The sequence below is a fragment of the Nicotiana tabacum genome, chromosome 23 (assembly GCF_000715075.1).
Source record: "Nicotiana tabacum cultivar K326 chromosome 23, ASM71507v2, whole genome shotgun sequence".
Classification (NCBI taxonomy): domain Eukaryota; kingdom Viridiplantae; phylum Streptophyta; class Magnoliopsida; order Solanales; family Solanaceae; genus Nicotiana; species Nicotiana tabacum.
In genome coordinates this window covers 97,511,733-97,529,191 of record NC_134102.1, presented here as the reverse complement: position 1 = coordinate 97,529,191, position 17,459 = coordinate 97,511,733, and the positions used below count along the sequence as shown (strand labels likewise).

Genomic DNA, 17,459 nt, shown 5'->3' with positions numbered 1-17,459 from the left:
AGGCTTTTCTTGAGCTGCTTGTAAGCTGTCAGCATGAGTTGTTTGTAACCTGCCTGTTTAATAAGAAATTGATGCAAATCATTACATTGAGTTGCTTGCAACCTGCGTGCCTACATAAGCTGCTTGTAGATAAACTTCAATAGAGTACCAAACGGATAATCTTCTTCAAGAAGATTATCTATAGCGGAATAATAAATAAAAATCTATAATATAATTATTTTTATAACACATACCAATATTTTCATGATATTTAACCCTTCCCCTCCCCCATACACACAAAAAAGAGGCAAAATGACCTAACGACCACCTAAACTTGCACCCATTTGTCATTCCAGTATATAAACATACACATTTCTCATTTGAGCACCTAAACTTGATGAGCCGAGTACTAATAAACACGTTTGACCGTTGACTATGATTACATGGCGACATACTAGTTGACGTGGCCAAAATGGATGCAAATCTCGTTAATTAGGCGCGTGAATGAATTAATTTGATTAAAAAAAATTATAAAATAAAAAAAGAAAGATAAAATCATGGGAATATAAAGAGAGAAAAAAATGAAGAAACCCCTCCCTTGTTTAATTCTTCATCCATGTTCCCGTTCCCAGCTTCCCCTCCCCTCCCTCCCTTTTGTTTTCCCACACCCTCAAACTCCTCCACAACCCGAAAATTATATCGATTTGATTATTGCTCGTCTCTCTTTTTTCTTTTTCTTTTTTTAATTTTGGTGGCAAAAGAGTATTGAAATTAAAATGGTGGTGTTTCAGATCGGTTTGGTCTATTGTTAGTGAGCTTGTTGAAAAGGAGGTGACGAAGATAAAGTGATAAGGAAGGTGTCAGGCTGGTGGCAAAAAGGTGAAGCAGTGACGTTTTTGTGTGATTCTTTGTATGGTTGCCATTTTTACTGGCGGCAATCTCGTCGGTGTAATTTTGGAGGTCTTTTCTAGAGTGTTATAACCATTTTTAGGCTATTTTTTTTTATTGAGGTTTGATTAGAATCTAAAGGATCAAATTTGGATTCTTACGATTGAAAATGGTGGATTTACTATGAAAAATGGTGGCTCAATGTCGTCCTAGACGAAGAGAATGGACGAAAAATAAAACTTTTGTGAGTAAATTATTTTTTATAAAGTGGGACCCACAAATTACACGTGACAACTCATAAAAGGATAAGTTTATGACATATCATTTGTGTCATAGTGCTTGAAGACCACGCTCGTAATATATGTTTACTAGTTTGCAAATATATGAGTTAAGGTACTAAAATAGGAAAAGTGTAAGTTTATATGACACGACAGCTGCAAGTTTAATGGCCCCTCGGCCATTTCGCCAAAAAAAAATAAAAAAATAAAAAAAGAGAGTAAAGAGTCACGTGATTGGCACATGGCTAAGTACCATCCAATTTTTTCCAAATTCTAAGTGGATTCTTACCGAGACAATCTTCTTTCAGGATTCCAAGTACGGTTCTAATAAATAGTGAACGTTACATTACATAAACGCAGAAATGTGTATTTCCCTCTGAAACTTGCCCCGATCTGCTTTGGATGGTCCGATCACATGGCGTCTTCTCAACAAACACACATTCCTTTGCCTCCTGACCCTGGTTTGCTGTTTTCACCCCTTTTAATCTTTCATTTCCTGATTTTACAGATCAAAACGCTTTTTTTCCCCCTTTTCTGTTGTGGATTTTCTTGGGTTTTTATTATGCGGGCAGTACAATTCTCCATTTTAATGAAATGGGGTTTTAACGTTCATGCTTTCTTGGTGATGGTTTGGGGGGGGGGTTACCTTGTATGTGCAAATTCGCTTGTCGCATTAATCTTGGAGGTTTTGCATCAATCAGACGTAGGCAACTCACCGAAGTTCTAATTTTTTCATGTTTATGACTTTCTTGTTGTTTGCATTGATATCCTGTTAATAGGCCTTTAGGTCCATTAGTACAGATTCTATCATTTTAAGTTGCATAAAAGAAAGGTTGCAATAGATGTTCCGATGAGACTCAGCACTTAGTTTAACCATTGGACTTCCTATTCTTATGTGTTCTTGTTTGTATAGATATACTAACCCACGAATGTTACTCTTTGCTTCATAACTAACTATGGCATGTTGTAGTTTGACCTAAAATTTTGTCATAGCGAAAAGGAAAGATAAAGGAGGATGTGAATGAAAACTCAAGGTTCTATGATGTTGGTTTTCGTAGGTGACAAAGTCGGAGGGGACGAGGCAAATTTTTCTTCAGTTCCAATCCATGTTGTCACTAATCCATCTCAACTACCTGTTGAATTCTTGGAGCCTTCTCCTGAGTCGCAACTGGTTATTGGTTTTGATTGTGAGGGTGTTGATCTTTGTCGCCATGGGACTCTTTGTATTATGCAGGTAAATCCAAAATCTGAATGTGCATCATGTCATGCGGCCTTAAAATTGCTAATTAAATTTCTCGTTTTATGAAATTACATGGCCTGCAATAGTGCAATATTTTGTGGTTACACGGTGTGGGATAATACTGGGTATGTTGTTGTTGTTGTTGTATTGAAGAAGTAGTCATCCATACAACTCTAGATTAATGAAAAGCCTAATGCAATTTGATGTTCATACATTTTATGGACACAGGTAAGCCTTTGAAGTTATGAGCTTGTAAGTGTACTGTGCACCTTTGGTTGGTAATTAGTAAATGTAGAGTTCAGACTTGATGTATTTTGCTCAAATTTTTGTTTTACTCAGTGTGGTAATCCTAGTTTGGAAGGGAATGATTATTGGCGCTTCTTTTGGAGAAGTATCTTTTGAATGCTCTATATTAGCAACAAGATGAACTAGGGCATAACCAAGATGGTTCTCCTGGAAAATATTTACTTTTTCCATGCCCATATCCTGTACTCCCCAGATCACATCAGGGTTTTAGGCTAAAAGCTATAGTTTCTTGTCTTTATACGAGGTACATGTGCTTTTAATATTCTCCAAATGCATTCTTTTTGTACTAAACATCAGCGGTAGGCTCAGATGTCCCAATCGACCAATGGAGTATTTTGAAATGGTTATAGTGGTAGAAGAAAACTGGCATGTGGCATTGGAGAACCTCTTACATTCTCTGATGGTGGTCTAAGATGTCATGATACACACGGGCAATGCAATTAACGTTTTCACTGTGGGCAACAACAACAACAACAATAAACCCAGTATAATCCCACAAGTGGGGTATGGGGAGGGTGGTGTGTACGCATACCTTACCCTACCTTGAAGGTTGGGAGGTTGTTTCCGATAGACTCCCGACTCAAGAAAAGATGAAAAGAAAGCAGTAGCAACAAGCAGTAACAACGACAAGATAATATAAAACCAAAGCGGAAGGAACAACATGTAGTAATAGAGATCTAACAATAAAAGAATACAAGACTAACACTAATAGTCTTGTGAGCAGCATATGGAAAGTCTCTCTTGGCTGTTTGGGAGCTTTTATGTTTATTAGAGAAGGAAGGAGGAGACGGATGAATTGGAAGACAAATATGAGAATAGACATCCCTGGCATGTTCAACATTGAGATATCACAGCCACTTTCATTGGATCTTCTTTGTTTCTTTTTCTCAATCCTTTACCAGCACTGAAGGAAGAGCTGATGGTGGACTGAAGAGTAAGCAGTTGAAAAATGTGTCAGAAGAGAGATCATGGAGGAACTTTTTAGTGAAGGAACAAGAAAGGGAGAGCACTAACTTTTAGAAGTCAATCCTCAACTTTGAGGAATGGGGTGATGTGGTGAGTGTTGGGGTTAGAGAACTTACATGGCTTAAAAAGTGTATTTGATATGATAAAGCTGTTATATAGCCAGATGTGCATTAGCCGGAATCCCTTTAGGCTTTCCATTTCAGAAAATCTTGCTACTTTGAAAATTGTGAAAAAAGCAGGTTCGAGGAGGAAATTTTTAGTGAACGAAGAAAAGAGGGATATGAATATTTTCAGAAGTAAATCCTCAACTTACAAGAGTGTGGTGGAGTGTGGAGTGCTGGGGTTAGAGTACCTACATGCCTTAAAAAGTGTATTTGATGCAATTAAGCATTTATGTAGCCAGTTTTGCATCAGCCTGACTTTCTTTTTAGGCTTTCTTATGCTAAATTTCAAAACTTGCGATGTGGTGGCAGCATGTATTTTTTGAAAAAGGAATGATATGATCATATCCTTTTCTGCTATTATTACTGTTTCCTTGCTTTTTCTCTTACTTTTTTTGTTCTCCGCGCACTCCCAATGTTTACTTTCATGATTTTATATACGTTCCAAATGCAGCTAACTTCCGCTGCTTTTTGGTTTGTTTCAATTGACTTTGACCCCTCTAAATTTGTATCCAAGAATTCAAATTAATGTACGGTAATACCACTTTTTATTGGTTAGGAGTGTAATACTGTGTATTTTCTAGTGCTGATGTGGTATCTTCTCAGCATAGTACCAGACTTTCATACGAAGTCAAAGCTATTGTTTTTAGACATACCTCTAACTGACTGCAGCATGCTAAATTTCTTTCCAAATCTTCATATTAGTCAAATTGGGTCATTTAGATTGGGGTTAGAGTGTACTTTGGGAATTATCAAGTGTAATTTTAAATGTGCCTTGTGCTAAGTTGCTCGGACACGGGTAGCGGGTGTCTAACACGGGTGCGGATCTAGAGATCGAATCCTTCAAGATGTAAATTCTAAGATTCTGGGATACGGATCCTAGTACAGATACAGGTGCGGGGATCCAGCTAAACATAATTCAAAAAAATAAAAATATCTCAAAATTATGAGAAGTTTTGTGGAATACTTACGTATAGCTTGTAAAGTGTGGATTTCCTTTTTATTCTCAAGTTGTAGATAAGTAAAGGATTAATTATTTAGATAACGTATACTATTTTCTTCAGATTTACCCTAGTTTTGGTTCTGATTTTGGGAATCAAATTGTATCTCGTCTCAAATTTTTCCATTCGTCGTGGTCAAAGTACCCAAAATTGTTTGACCAAATTCGGTATGGATCCCATACCCACACCCATACTAATGTCGTGCCGACACGTGTGCCCTAAACTACCGTGTCGGAGCAACTTAGGCCTTGTGCTAAATCTAATTCCCTGTGCTTGTATCCTTGGCATCAAAACATTGAATCTCAAATAGTTGGCCTCTAAGCCCTGATGTTAAATTTCTCTTTTCTTCTCGAGTGGATTGAAAGCTTAAGTCTATCCACAAAGGGCTTCTAAGGCTGTGGTATATTCAGATTTTCTATTACGTTTGTCAGCTTGTTTCTTCTAGCTTATTTGAGATCAAACCAGCATTGCTGCTTGCAGCATAACTTAGTGTCATAATGCTTTCAGTTGATAACACTTATCCGAACCAAAAAAAAGAAGAAGCTTCCTGTTCATAAAATTTTGTTTGTGCAGCTTGCCTTTCCTGATGCGATATATTTGGTTGACGCTATTCAAGGTGGAGAGACTGTTATTGAAGCCTGTAAGCCTGCACTTGAGTCTAGTTACATCACAAAAGTTATTCATGATTGCAAACGAGATAGTGAGGTCTCTTATTGGTTTCTTCTCTTTTTCAAATTGTTGTATATATGAAGTGCTGTTGCATGTCTAATTTACTTGACCATTCTTCTTTCAGGCATTATATTTTCAGTTTGGCATAAAGTTGCACAATGTTGTGGATACACAGGCAAGCATTCTCACTTGAAGTTGTCTCAGCGTACTTGATTTTCCACCAAGCACCATATAGTTTGACTAGTCTGAAAAGTAGAATACTGAGACCTGAGTTTGATGGACTATTAGGTGCCATTACTTTAAGATGTTGTATTAATAGTTGAAATGTGTAAAACTGGAAACAGTTTTTGGAAAGAATGTCATATTAGAAGTGGAGTTAATACAATTATTAGTATTTAGTAGTATATGTTATAAATAATAGTTAAGATGTGTATAGATGGCCCTGTTTGTTGAAAGACTAAACTAGAGTTAATAATAGTGTTGGTCTTTTATGTAGTTTGAATATCGGACATAGACAAGAAAGTGGTCAAGCAACTGGGCGGACTAACCGACAGTATGTCACATAATTTGGGATGGATGAATCTGTAAACTTGACAAACCAACTAATGATACCAGGTTCTGTGAGGGCCTTTTTAATTTGTGTTACTGTCTTACTGCCAAGTATTGTGAAGGGTAAAAGTAAAACTCTTGGGTTTTCAGTCCATTCAATTATATTTGGTTTGTTCTTATACTCCACTTGGGTCCTTCATTTAGTTTTCTTTCCTCAACCTCTTCTGACTGTGAATGATCATGCTTTAGATTGTTCAAGGTAGTTTCTTCTTCCCAACTGGTAGGTGGTGTGATGTTAATAATTGTGATTGCACATTCCGTGGATTGAATGGACTGATTCGGAAAACATTACTGTCAATTAAATGAGTCACATCTTCCATCATTTGTTCTCTATCTTTCTGTTTTTATTTTCCCAGAATATGTTCGTTTGCATGTCCGTTCTTTTTATAATTTGACACTGATTAATATGTTACACTGACTTTAACTAGGGTTTATTTGCCTGGAAGTGATAATAGAGAGTAGTATGGTTATGACCAGTTTGATGCACTTGGATTATAATGTTTATACTCTCTCCTCAAGCAGATTGCATATTCTTTGATCAGTGAACAAGAAGGGCGTGCACGGGTCCCAGATGACTACATATCATTTGTTGGTCTACTTGCTGACCCACGTTATTGTGGTATTGATCTATCTTCTGTTTTGAAATTTTTACTTGCTTATGTGTGCCTTGGATTCTGCAGCCTGTTCTGTGGATCCTGCTACTTAGATATGAGCTTGTAAGCAAGGATGAAGGAAACCTATCATCTAATGGAAGCTATCATGTATTTTGAATGCATTTTTCTGTAAAATTATATAACAAGTGCCAAAGGGTAAATAATAACATTATTAGCAGAACTAAAATTCTCGCAATTACCTTTGTCTTCTAAAAAATGCAATTAGCTTGAAACTAATGAGTTCCATCAGCTGGAGCTTGTACTCAAGTTGTTTGGCATCCCTTAATACTTTGTTTTGTGGCTTTATTGCTTATTAATTTTTTTTTGGTGGATTCAGTGATCATTGGACTCTTCCATTTCATCTTTTTGCAGTTTTGAACATTTTACTTTCTCTGCTCCTCGTTCAAATTGCTGTCACCTACGAGCTTTATGATCTTTACATTTTGTCCCTGATCTCTAGCATTCCAGCTCTGTGTTTGTTGAACCGTCAAGAATTTTGTCCACTTTCATTTGCATACCTGCTTACCAGAGTAGGCATATCCGTTTTATTCGCAGTCATTTGCTGTGAATTTTCTGCACTCTTATCTAGACAATGGGATCTTTTCCTTGCTATGTAGACTAAGACATTTTCCTTTTCTTTTTTCTTTTTAACCAACTCATACTAAATTCTTTCCCTCTGACTCTTCTTATTTCTTCGTCAGTGGAGTGAATATATCTTTCAGGAAGGGGAGGAGAAAACTTGATGGAGGTCATATTTTAAGCTAGGTTTGTCTAAGGGCTAAAGGGCTGGGCTGAGTGGTGAATGTGTATTCTATGTTATTTTGGCTTAGGGAAGCAGTGCTGATGGAAGGCATAACGAGTTTTAAATCTTTAATAAGATCATAACTAATTATCTGATAGTTGTCTTAGTTGTGGATTATCTGGAATAGATTTTGCTGACTAAGTTATTCACGTATGACATAGTTTGTCAAACTACCTTTAATTATTTTGGCACTGTCATAATGCCTGTTTTATATAAATTCTCACTTTTTTGTGTATAATAGGCTGCAGTTTTACTCAAACGGGAAGAGCCGTAGAAAAGGGAACTCATTTCTTTTTATCCAATTATGGTCGAAATGTAATTCCTCATCTTGATTGATCAAAAGAGTCTTTGTTACTGATTAAAATAAGAATAAGTGTCTCAAATAACTTCCAGGAACTTGTTTAGATGCTTTTGGCTTTTGACTTTTTGGTGTAATCTTCAGGATGTCAAAGATGAAAATAGCTTGGTATATCTCATCGGCTCACTACAGGGATAGGAATTGTACAGAAGGAACTCTTTCTTTTTGTTTTTGTATAGAAGGGTTCTGACTATGTTGATGTACTAGCACCATGTTAGTGCTAGATTTTTTTTTTCTATCAATATATCCTTTACTTGCCTGTCAGAAAGAAAAGAATAACTGCCAGGAACCATTTTTTCTTATGATAAGGAATACTGTCGTTTATCATGAACAACTTTCTAAAAAAGCATAGATGAGTTAACGTAAAGTTCAAGAGCTTTGTGAAAAAGTATCAAGGAAAGGGATTATTTTGGCCCTCGTGACAACTATAAAAATGCTGTTTCTAATTTAATTTCTGTCCCGGATGGCTGGAATACTCTTCCTTTTTTGTGTTCTTCATTCACACCCTAAAGCAACTGCAAGGGTAGGAACAATTTGAGTTTGGACGCGGTATTTAGTGGAGGAAGTATCTATCTGACTAGAAGGAGCTTAGATTTTAAGGTCCTTGGATAGATCAGCCTTGCAATGGTTTTGATGAAGGGTCTCTGTGTAGATTGAAAAGGAGTATTACTTCTGTCTTGTAAAGCGGATAAATTCAACTATCTTCCTTAGGATAACTGAAACTTCAGAAAAGCAGATTCTTATTGTTTTCTCCTTTTCTTCACAAAATTATACACATCAAACTTTTTTCGTGAGATAAAGTTAGTTGTTGTTGCCACAGAATAACAGTATATGCTAACAGTATATGCATAAAGTCTTTTTGCGCCCTACTAAACCAATTGTCTATTGTGTTTTTATCTTGAACTTCTCTACTAGGGTGTAAGTTTTTAGCAGATGCAGATTTGGAATTTGTGGGAACTAAACTTCTTCTTGCTTGTTTGGGCAGGAATATCTTATGATGAGAAAGAAGAAGTCAGAGTTCTTCTAAGACAGGTGAGTTAAAATTTTGCTTGCACACAGCAATGAAAAACTGTTTTCCTGCTTTGAACATGTCCATTGCTTCCATTTTGTTGTTTCTCTTCATGGATTAAATTGTTTCCCTATGTAGCTACATGTATGTTAGAGACCTATGTTACATGGATTTATTTCCGGGTATGTATTTAATATGGGGTGTGCATAATTATCTGGTATGGGTACGTGCAGTTTTTTGCTCATTTTTAGTGTATTTTGAAGAATTTGCATGAAGTTCCCATTAACAAATGACACCCGTTCAACAGCGGGTATGTCGAAGAAAATAATGGATCCATTTAACATAGTTAGAGACCTTAATATGTGTACTTTCTGCCTTTTAAGGGGAAGACAAGGTGCGGATTTTGTCAAAATTTTGCACCTCAATTTGGAGAGCCAACTACTAAATTTAAAGAGAAGGAAATAAACAGCACATGTTTGTCTCTATTTATCTTCTTGCCTAAGAAAATAGCATTAGATGTGTCCTTTCACACGCTGAGTAGTAGATTTTGCTATTTGTGCCAAAGGTCCTAGCCACGAGAGAGACAAGAGGTTCTATGTTTTCTTCTGTTTTGTAATCTCTCTTACCTGGCCGAAGTTTCTATAGCTAAAAGATGGAAGAATCTTTCTCATGTTGTGTGAATTCCCTTTATTACTCTAGGAAAGCTATCTTTTACCTTAACTATGTATTTCTCATTTCATCCAGTGACATTCTGTAAGTGTTAAATAGTAGCACGTGCAAGAAATTCCCCAGCGGTAATGGCTGGGGAAGGGGGCAAGTACATCCTTTTGTTCTCAATTCGTGGGAATTGCTTCCATCACTAACCAGTTTAGCTCGGCTAGTGGGCTTTTGTGTTCGAACCTCGAATCCGGACCTGTTCGACAAGACCAGATCCATCAACAAACCTAGGTTCAATATTTGCGTGTACGAGCTAGCCATCAACAAATGGACATCCTTTTACCACAATCTTCCCCTATTGGGCATAGCCTTTTCTCCGTTAGGCTCCTGTAAGGGCGGGTATGAGAAGGGTCCCCCTCTCCCTTGTCAAAGCTTAGTTATCCGTGAATGAGAACTCGTTTTGCTTATTGGCTGGCTTATGATGGTTTCCTGTCCCAATTCAACATATTCCTTTTTTTGCTCCTGCTTGGTAGCAGGCTTGTGTGCGCGAGCTTGGTCCGGTTTCGATTCCTAAAGCTTCAAATAAATTACTGGAAGGTCAACAGCGAGATCGTTCAGCTGATGAATTCTTTGTCTAAGCCTGTTTTGCATCTAAAACTAGCAGATAGACTAACAGAAGTGAAATTATTATACTATTTTCATGTCTCTTTTTGTGCTTGAAAATATAGATATATGTGCAGTTTTTCAGTCACTAAATCTACTTAAAGTTTCTCTGGTTAATTGTGTCTTTCACATTCCAGGACCCTAAATATTGGACATATAGACCATTGTCTGAACAGATGATACGCGCCGCGGCAGATGATGTTCGATTTCTTCTTTTTATATATCATAAGATGGTGCAAAAGTTGAATGACAAGTCCTTATGGCGCCTAGCTGTGCGTGGTGCCCTCTATTGTCGCTGTTTCTGCATCAATGACAATGATTTTGCAGACTGGCCACCTCTACCTCCAATTCCAGGTTATTTCTCCCCTGTCTCTCTTTGTATTGACTGGTCTTGTTTGACTCTTAAATCTGAATTTGTACATATATATTTGAATGGTTTTATTTTTTGGCAATACAAGAATATCCTTGGCTATGTGACCTATGTTCTTTCATTTTCTGTAGTACCTTTTCATTATTCTAAGATCAAATAAAAAAAGGTGGAAAGGATTTCTCTTAGTTACATGGTTCAACCCTAAGCTTGCTGTATATATAAAAAGCATTTGTGGTCTATCTCTTAGAAATGATTGTAATCTTTTAACCATATGCTTATACGAGTAAATGTGAGATTTAGAGAACCGCTAGTTTAGAGAAACCCTAGTTTGCCTTAAAAGATAAATTATTTAGTATTTAACTGAAGTGGATCTGAATAGAGTGGAATGGATATGAAGGATTTATTTAGCTGATTGATTGAAGCATATAGGCAGTTATAAGCATGCTGATAAAAGTTTGATGGGTTCCACAAGGACAGAAATTTGTAAGTAGTACCTTTTTAAGAAGCATGACTTCTAAAATTATCTAGACCTGAGATAAGGAGGTTTAAACTGGTAAAACCTTCTATTGATGGTTGTCAAGAAAATTTCACTTGATAAAGCAATGAACTATGTAGTTATTCAGTTCTTGAACCAAGCAGATGTTTGTTTTATATGATCAACATAGACATACATCCAAATATGTAACTGCTGGGGTGTAGAACTCAGACTGAAGAAAGCACGTCCCAGATGAAATTCTTATGTTTGTACCTTTTAGAGCAGAAGAACTAATATTAGGTGGGTTGTGATTGCAGAAAATATTGCTGCTGATGGATGTATGCCTGAGGAAGAAGTCTTGTCTGTTATTGATGTTCCCTCGGGGAAAATGGGACGTGTTATTGGCAGAAGGGGAGCTTCTATATTGTCGATAAAGGAGTCATGCAAGTATGTTTCTCTGCTTCATTGGTTAATGTGTGCCTATGTGAGGATAAAAACTCACTTTCAATTTCCCGAACGTTATTTAAATGTTCAACTTTTGGGCTTAAACAACATGGATAATATGATGATCCTGTTAGATAGTTATTATATAGTTAATATGTAATTAGTCCGAGTCCCATATTGAGTAGGATCTTTATTATGTATAGTTATAAATAGGGCTCATTGTATTATAATTAATTGATCAATATAGATTTTCTCCCGTGCATTCTCACATGGTATCAGATCATCGGTGAGAAGAGATCGATGTGCATCATTCCAGCGACATTCGGGAAGAAAGAACTCAGTCACTGTGCGATTTTTCGGTGACCTAAGTGGTTGTTTGCGTCAAAGTCACTAATTATCAGTGTTGTGCGAAATCCAACACCACCACAAGGTTCCCAAGAGAGGCGACCAAACCCCAGAAAGATTCTCCTGAAAAAGCCCCCTCACGCGCCTGTCGGAGATCCGCCGGCGCGTCTGTCCCACGCGCCGGCGCGAGGACTGTTCTGGCCATAATTTGAAAAAGTTTATGTTGGACAGTGTCATCGCCTTGCAATTCCAAGCCTACCCATCCAATTTAAACCAAATTCCAACAACTTTTATATTTTTTCGGTGTGAACCGTGATTTTGAGAAAATTTTCTGATTTTTCTGACGTGAATAGTAATTTCCAGAAGGGTTTCCAATTTTTCCGGCGTGAACATTATAATGTCATTCGTATCAGAAGCTTTTGACTCGCAATCCGTTGGATCCAATGCATTGAATCCAATCCAGATGGTTGCTTTATCAGATTATATTGAGTTCCTTCAGTACGAAGCATGTAAACAAACATCTTCAGAGATAGCTTCCGTTGTTCAAACATGTAGTAGCGTGACTTGTGTCTCCCAATCTTCAACCTCCGAATCTTGGGTCATTAATTCAGGTGCATCTGATCACATTTCTGCTAATAAATCTCTTTTCACTACTATTTCATGTTCTCAATCTCTTCCAACAGCCACGATGGCCAACGGGTTTCAAACTGTGGCAACTGGAATAGGCCAAGCAAGTCCACTACCTTCCTTACCTTTAGATTCAGTTTTTTATATTCCTGGTAGTCCTTTTAATCTCATAGTCGTTAATCGATTAGCCAAATCACTTAAATGCTCTATTTTATTTCTTGATGACCTTGTTTTTATACAGGAACGCAGTACGGGGTGGATCATTGGTACCAGACGTGAATCAGATGGACTTTACTACCTTATCCTTGCAAAATCACATGGACTCACATCTTGTCTTTCTTCAACAACTTGTCTTGTTACCGATTCACCATATTTATTATATAAACGGTTGGGGGACATCCCAGTTTGTCAAAGCTTCAGAAAATGGTATATAGTCTATCTCACTTGTCCACTCTAGAGTGTGAGTCATGTCAGCTCGGTAAACATACCCTCTCCCGTTTCCCTCGGCGTCTTTATAATCGAGCAGTCACCTTTTACTTTAGTCCATTCAGATGTTTGGGGTCCTAGTCGGGTCAGTTCTACCTTGGGATTCCGCTACTTTGTCAGTTTCATTGATGATTATTCCAGGTGCACTTGGATATTTTTGATGAAAAATCGATCCGAGTTGTTTTCTATTTTTCAGGCCTTCCACGCTGAAATTCAAAATCAATTTGGGGTTTCTATCCGCACATTTCGTAGTGATAATGCCCTAGAGTATTTGTCTTCCCCATTTCAGCAGTTTATGAACTCTCGTGGGATTATTCATCAAACATCTTGTCCGTACACATCCCAACAAAATGGGGTAGCTGAAAGAAAGAATAGACATCTTATTGAAACTGCTCGTACCCTACTCATACAATCTCATGTTCCGTTGCGTTTTTGGGGATGCAGTTCTTACATCTTGCTATCTTATTAATCGTATGCCATCTTCAGCCATCCAGAATCAAGCCTCCATTCTCCGTCCTGTTCCCCCATTTACCTTTGTTCTTTTTTTCACCACGTGTCTTTGGGAGCACATGTTTTGTTCATAACCTTACTCCAGGAAAAGATAAGTTAGCTCCTCGTGCTCTTAAGTGCATATTTTTGGGCTACTCGAGAACGCAAAAGGGATATCGATGTTATTCTCCTGAACTCCAGCGGTATCTTATGTCTGCTGATGTTACCTTATTTGAAACCCAATCATACTTCACAAGTCCAGGTAATCACTTAGATATTTCCGAGGTGCTACCAGTTCCATCTTTTGGAGATTCAGTCACGATCTCCCATTCATCTTCCTCTATAACTCCAGCTTCACCACCTACAGCTCTAGTTGCAGCTCCACCACTTATAGCTCCCACTCCACCACCTAGTCCAGTTCAACCTTCTAGAGCTCCACCACTCTTGACTTATCATCGTCGTCCGCGCCCAGCATCAGGCCCGACTGATTCACGTCCTGCACCTAACCATGCTAATACTGCGGGCTTGTCTCCTCTTAGTCAACCGATTGCACTACGGAAAGGTATACGGTCCACACTTAATCCTAATCCCCATTATGTCGGTTTAAGTTATCATCGTTTGCCATCACCCCATTATGCATTTGTATCATCTTTGTCCTCTGTTTCCATCCCTAAGTCTACAAGTGAAGCATTGTCTCATCCAGGGTGGTTGTCGGCTATGATTGACGAGATGTCTGCTTTACATACGAGTGGTACTTGGGAGCTTGTTCCTCTCGATTGTTGGTTGTCGTTGGGTGTATGCAGTCAAAGTTTGTCCAGATGGCCAAGTTGATCGACTTAAGGCTCGTCTTGTTGCCAAAGTGTATAATCAGATATTTGGGCTCGATTACAGTGATACTTTCTCTTCCGTGGCTAAAATAGCATCAGTCCGCCTTTTTCTATCCATGACTGTTGTTCGCTATTGGCCTCTCTATCAGTTGGACATTAAGAATGTTTTTCTTCACGGTGACCTTGAGGATGAGGTTTATATGGAGCAACCACCTGGTTTTGTTGCTCAGGGGGGAGTCTAGTGGCCTTGTATGTTGGTTGCATCGGTCCCTCTATGGTCTAGAGTAGTCTCCTCGAGCCTTTTTTTTTGTAAGTTCAACCGTTATTCAGGAGCTTGGCATGACTCGTAGTGAAGCTGATCACTCTGTGTTTTATCAGCATTCTGCTTCAAATCTCAGTATTTATATGGTGGTTGATGTTGATGATATTGTTATTACCGGCAATGATCAGAATAGTATTACTAAGTTGAAGCAACATCTATTTCAGCACTTTCAGACTAAGTATTTGGGCAGATTAAAATATTTTTTAGGTATTGAGGTCACGCAGTCTAGCTCGGGTAGTGTATCACAACGGAAGTATGCCTTAGACATTCTTGAGGAGACAGTAATGACAGGTTGTAGACCTGTTGACTCTCCTATGGATTTGAATTCTAAACTTCTGCCATGACAGGGGGAGCCGCTTAGCAATCCTGCAAGATATAGGCGGCTGGTTGGTAAATTAAATTACCTCACTGTGACTAGACCCGGCATTTCCTTTCCTGTGAGTGTGGTAAGTCAGTTCCTAGATTCTCCCTGTGATAGTCATTGGGATGCAGTTGTCCGCATTCTTCGATATATAAAATCAGCTCCAAGCAAAGGATTATTATTTGAATATTGAGGCCATGAGCAAATTGTTGGGTACTCAGGATCACCTTCTGATAGACGTTCTACGTCTGGATATTGTGTTTTAGTAGGAGGTAATTTAGTGTCTTGAGAGAGTAAGAAACAAAATGTGGTTGCTCGGTCTAGTGCAGAAGCAGAATATCGAGCAATGGCGTGGAAACATGTGAGCTAGTTTGGATCAAACATTTGCTTAATGAGTTGAAATTTGGTGAGATCGGCAAGATGGAACTTGTGTGTGATAATCAAGCTGCCCTTCATATTGCATCAAAACCGGTGTTCCATGAGAGAACTAAACACATTAAGATTAACTGTCATTTTGTCAGAGAAAAGATGCTATCAGGAGATATTGCAACAAAGTTTATGAAGTCGAATGATCAGCTTGCAGACATTTTCACCAAGTCCCTCACTGATCCCCGTATTAGTTACATGTGTAACAAGCTCGGTACATATGATTTGTACGCACCAGCTTGAGGGGGACTTTTAGATAGTTATATGGTTAATATGTAATTAGTCCGAGTCCCTTATTGAATAGGAGTAGGATCTGTATTATGTATAGTTATAAATAGGGCTCATTGTATTATAATTAATTGATCAATATAAATTTTCTCCCGTGCATTCTCATAGATCCCATCTGCTCCAATGTACTAATTTCCTCTTTTGTTTTATATCCCATTGTTGAACTATAGAACAAATGCATCATGCATAGAGAGAATGGGAAAGAGAGAGTAAAGAGAGAATGAGCATGTCAAACAACATATTGCCCGATTGTTACCTGAGCTTAGTTTAATTAAAATGATGGACTGAGTTGATTGTAGCTCTGTGTATCTATTAATTATGTCTTATCACGTGTGCTGGACCGTAGCCCCTTTAACCCAGTTGATGAGCTTGGTATGATAATATTTTAAGTCAATAATACCTGAGGTCAGAACATTTATAATTGTGCTTCGACAGCTTTAGTCATTCTCTATCCTTGTGGGAAAAAGATTGTTTTGAAAGAAGAGGAAACAAGAGAATATAGTATTTCAAAGGAAAATTGGTCACCAGAAACTAATTTTTTGAAAGGTTAGTATACCTGTCCAAGAATATTTTGGTTTTGCAATCTGACTCTCAATGTACAGCAGTTAGTAGAGTTCGGAAAATGTATAGGTTTATCTATTTCCATGACGGTGGCTTCCGGGCCACCTTGTGCGCACCCACAAGTTACCTGCTACCTCCCACTAGTACAGGCACCGGGTAACTCTGCCCACCATGGCTTAGCTAGATTGGAAGAAACCAGCTAGTATTTTTTGTCTCTGCCGGGATTTATGTATAGGTTTACTAGTGATGAAGTAATCAAGTTTTCTGACTTTGACAATCTTTTCATTTGCAGTGCTGAAATATTCATAGGAGGTGCTAAAGGTCCTGCTGATAAGGTTAGTGCTATAGTGTCAAAGATTGAATGCTATTATACCTGTTGAAATTTTCCTTGCACCAAAAGTGTTTACATCCATAAATATGCTATTTCTTCTTTTTAACTTCTAAGAGTTCCAAGAAAAGAATTAATTACAATGCTGATCTGCTGCTGAAGTTTCCCGGGGTTAACATAAACAAGACCATGCAGCTTTAACCTAAATGTGGTATTGGCTCAACCACCATGGGTGAAGCTGTTTACCAAGTTTACTGTGTACCTTTTGAGATCCTCAGGTGGTTGATTGCCTGTTTTCATGATTTAATCATCTTAGATGCAAAATTGCAAACAGTTCAGAGTTTTTCCACTTTAAAGCTGTAAAAAAATGTTGAATTACTTAGAGCTGTTCAATTTATATGTTGTTTTATCGATACTTTTGGCGTATCGAAGGTCTTCAAGTTCCTACTGCAGTTGTAGTCTACTTGTTTACTTGTCTCACCTAGGATTGCTTTGGTGCAGGTTTTCATCATTGGACCAGTGAAGCAGGCTAGAAAAGCCGAAGCCATTCTAAGGGGGAAACTAGATTTCTAAGCAGGAAGTTCATGCAGGACTTATATTGTATCTTTAGACTCTGAAAAGATGGAAAAGAACATAAAACTTGCCCTTGTACTGTTGTACCATAAATAAGCAGTTTGGCAGCTACAGTTCAAAATTTGATTGCTCACTAGTTACAGTGTTTTGGTTACTGGTGAGGTTTAGTGAGTCTTCAGCGATTGCTGCTATCTTTTTCCTTTGCTAGCAAGTCCAGACACACTTTGAATCTCGAAGAAAATATCATTAATCACAAACGTTTTCAATCACTTTGATGTCGAAAACAATTCTTGATTTA

At 37.9% G+C, this 17,459-nt stretch overlaps 1 protein-coding gene across 1 annotated transcript; it reads left to right on the top strand.

The window, feature by feature from the left end:
• Nucleotides 1-1,447: 1,447 nt before the first annotated feature.
• On the top strand, nt 1,448-17,445 carry LOC107830681 (uncharacterized). The gene is made up of 10 exons (XM_075246275.1): nt 1,448-1,606; nt 2,204-2,379; nt 5,393-5,524; nt 5,613-5,663; nt 6,620-6,716; nt 8,896-8,942; nt 10,377-10,593; nt 11,402-11,531; nt 16,553-16,595; nt 17,090-17,445. The coding sequence occupies exons 1-10, from the start codon at nt 1,561-1,563 to the stop codon at nt 17,159-17,161; spliced, it is 1,011 nt and encodes a 336-aa protein (XP_075102376.1). The 5' UTR covers nt 1,448-1,560; the 3' UTR covers nt 17,162-17,445.
• The last annotated feature ends 14 nt before the right edge of the window (nt 17,446-17,459 follow it).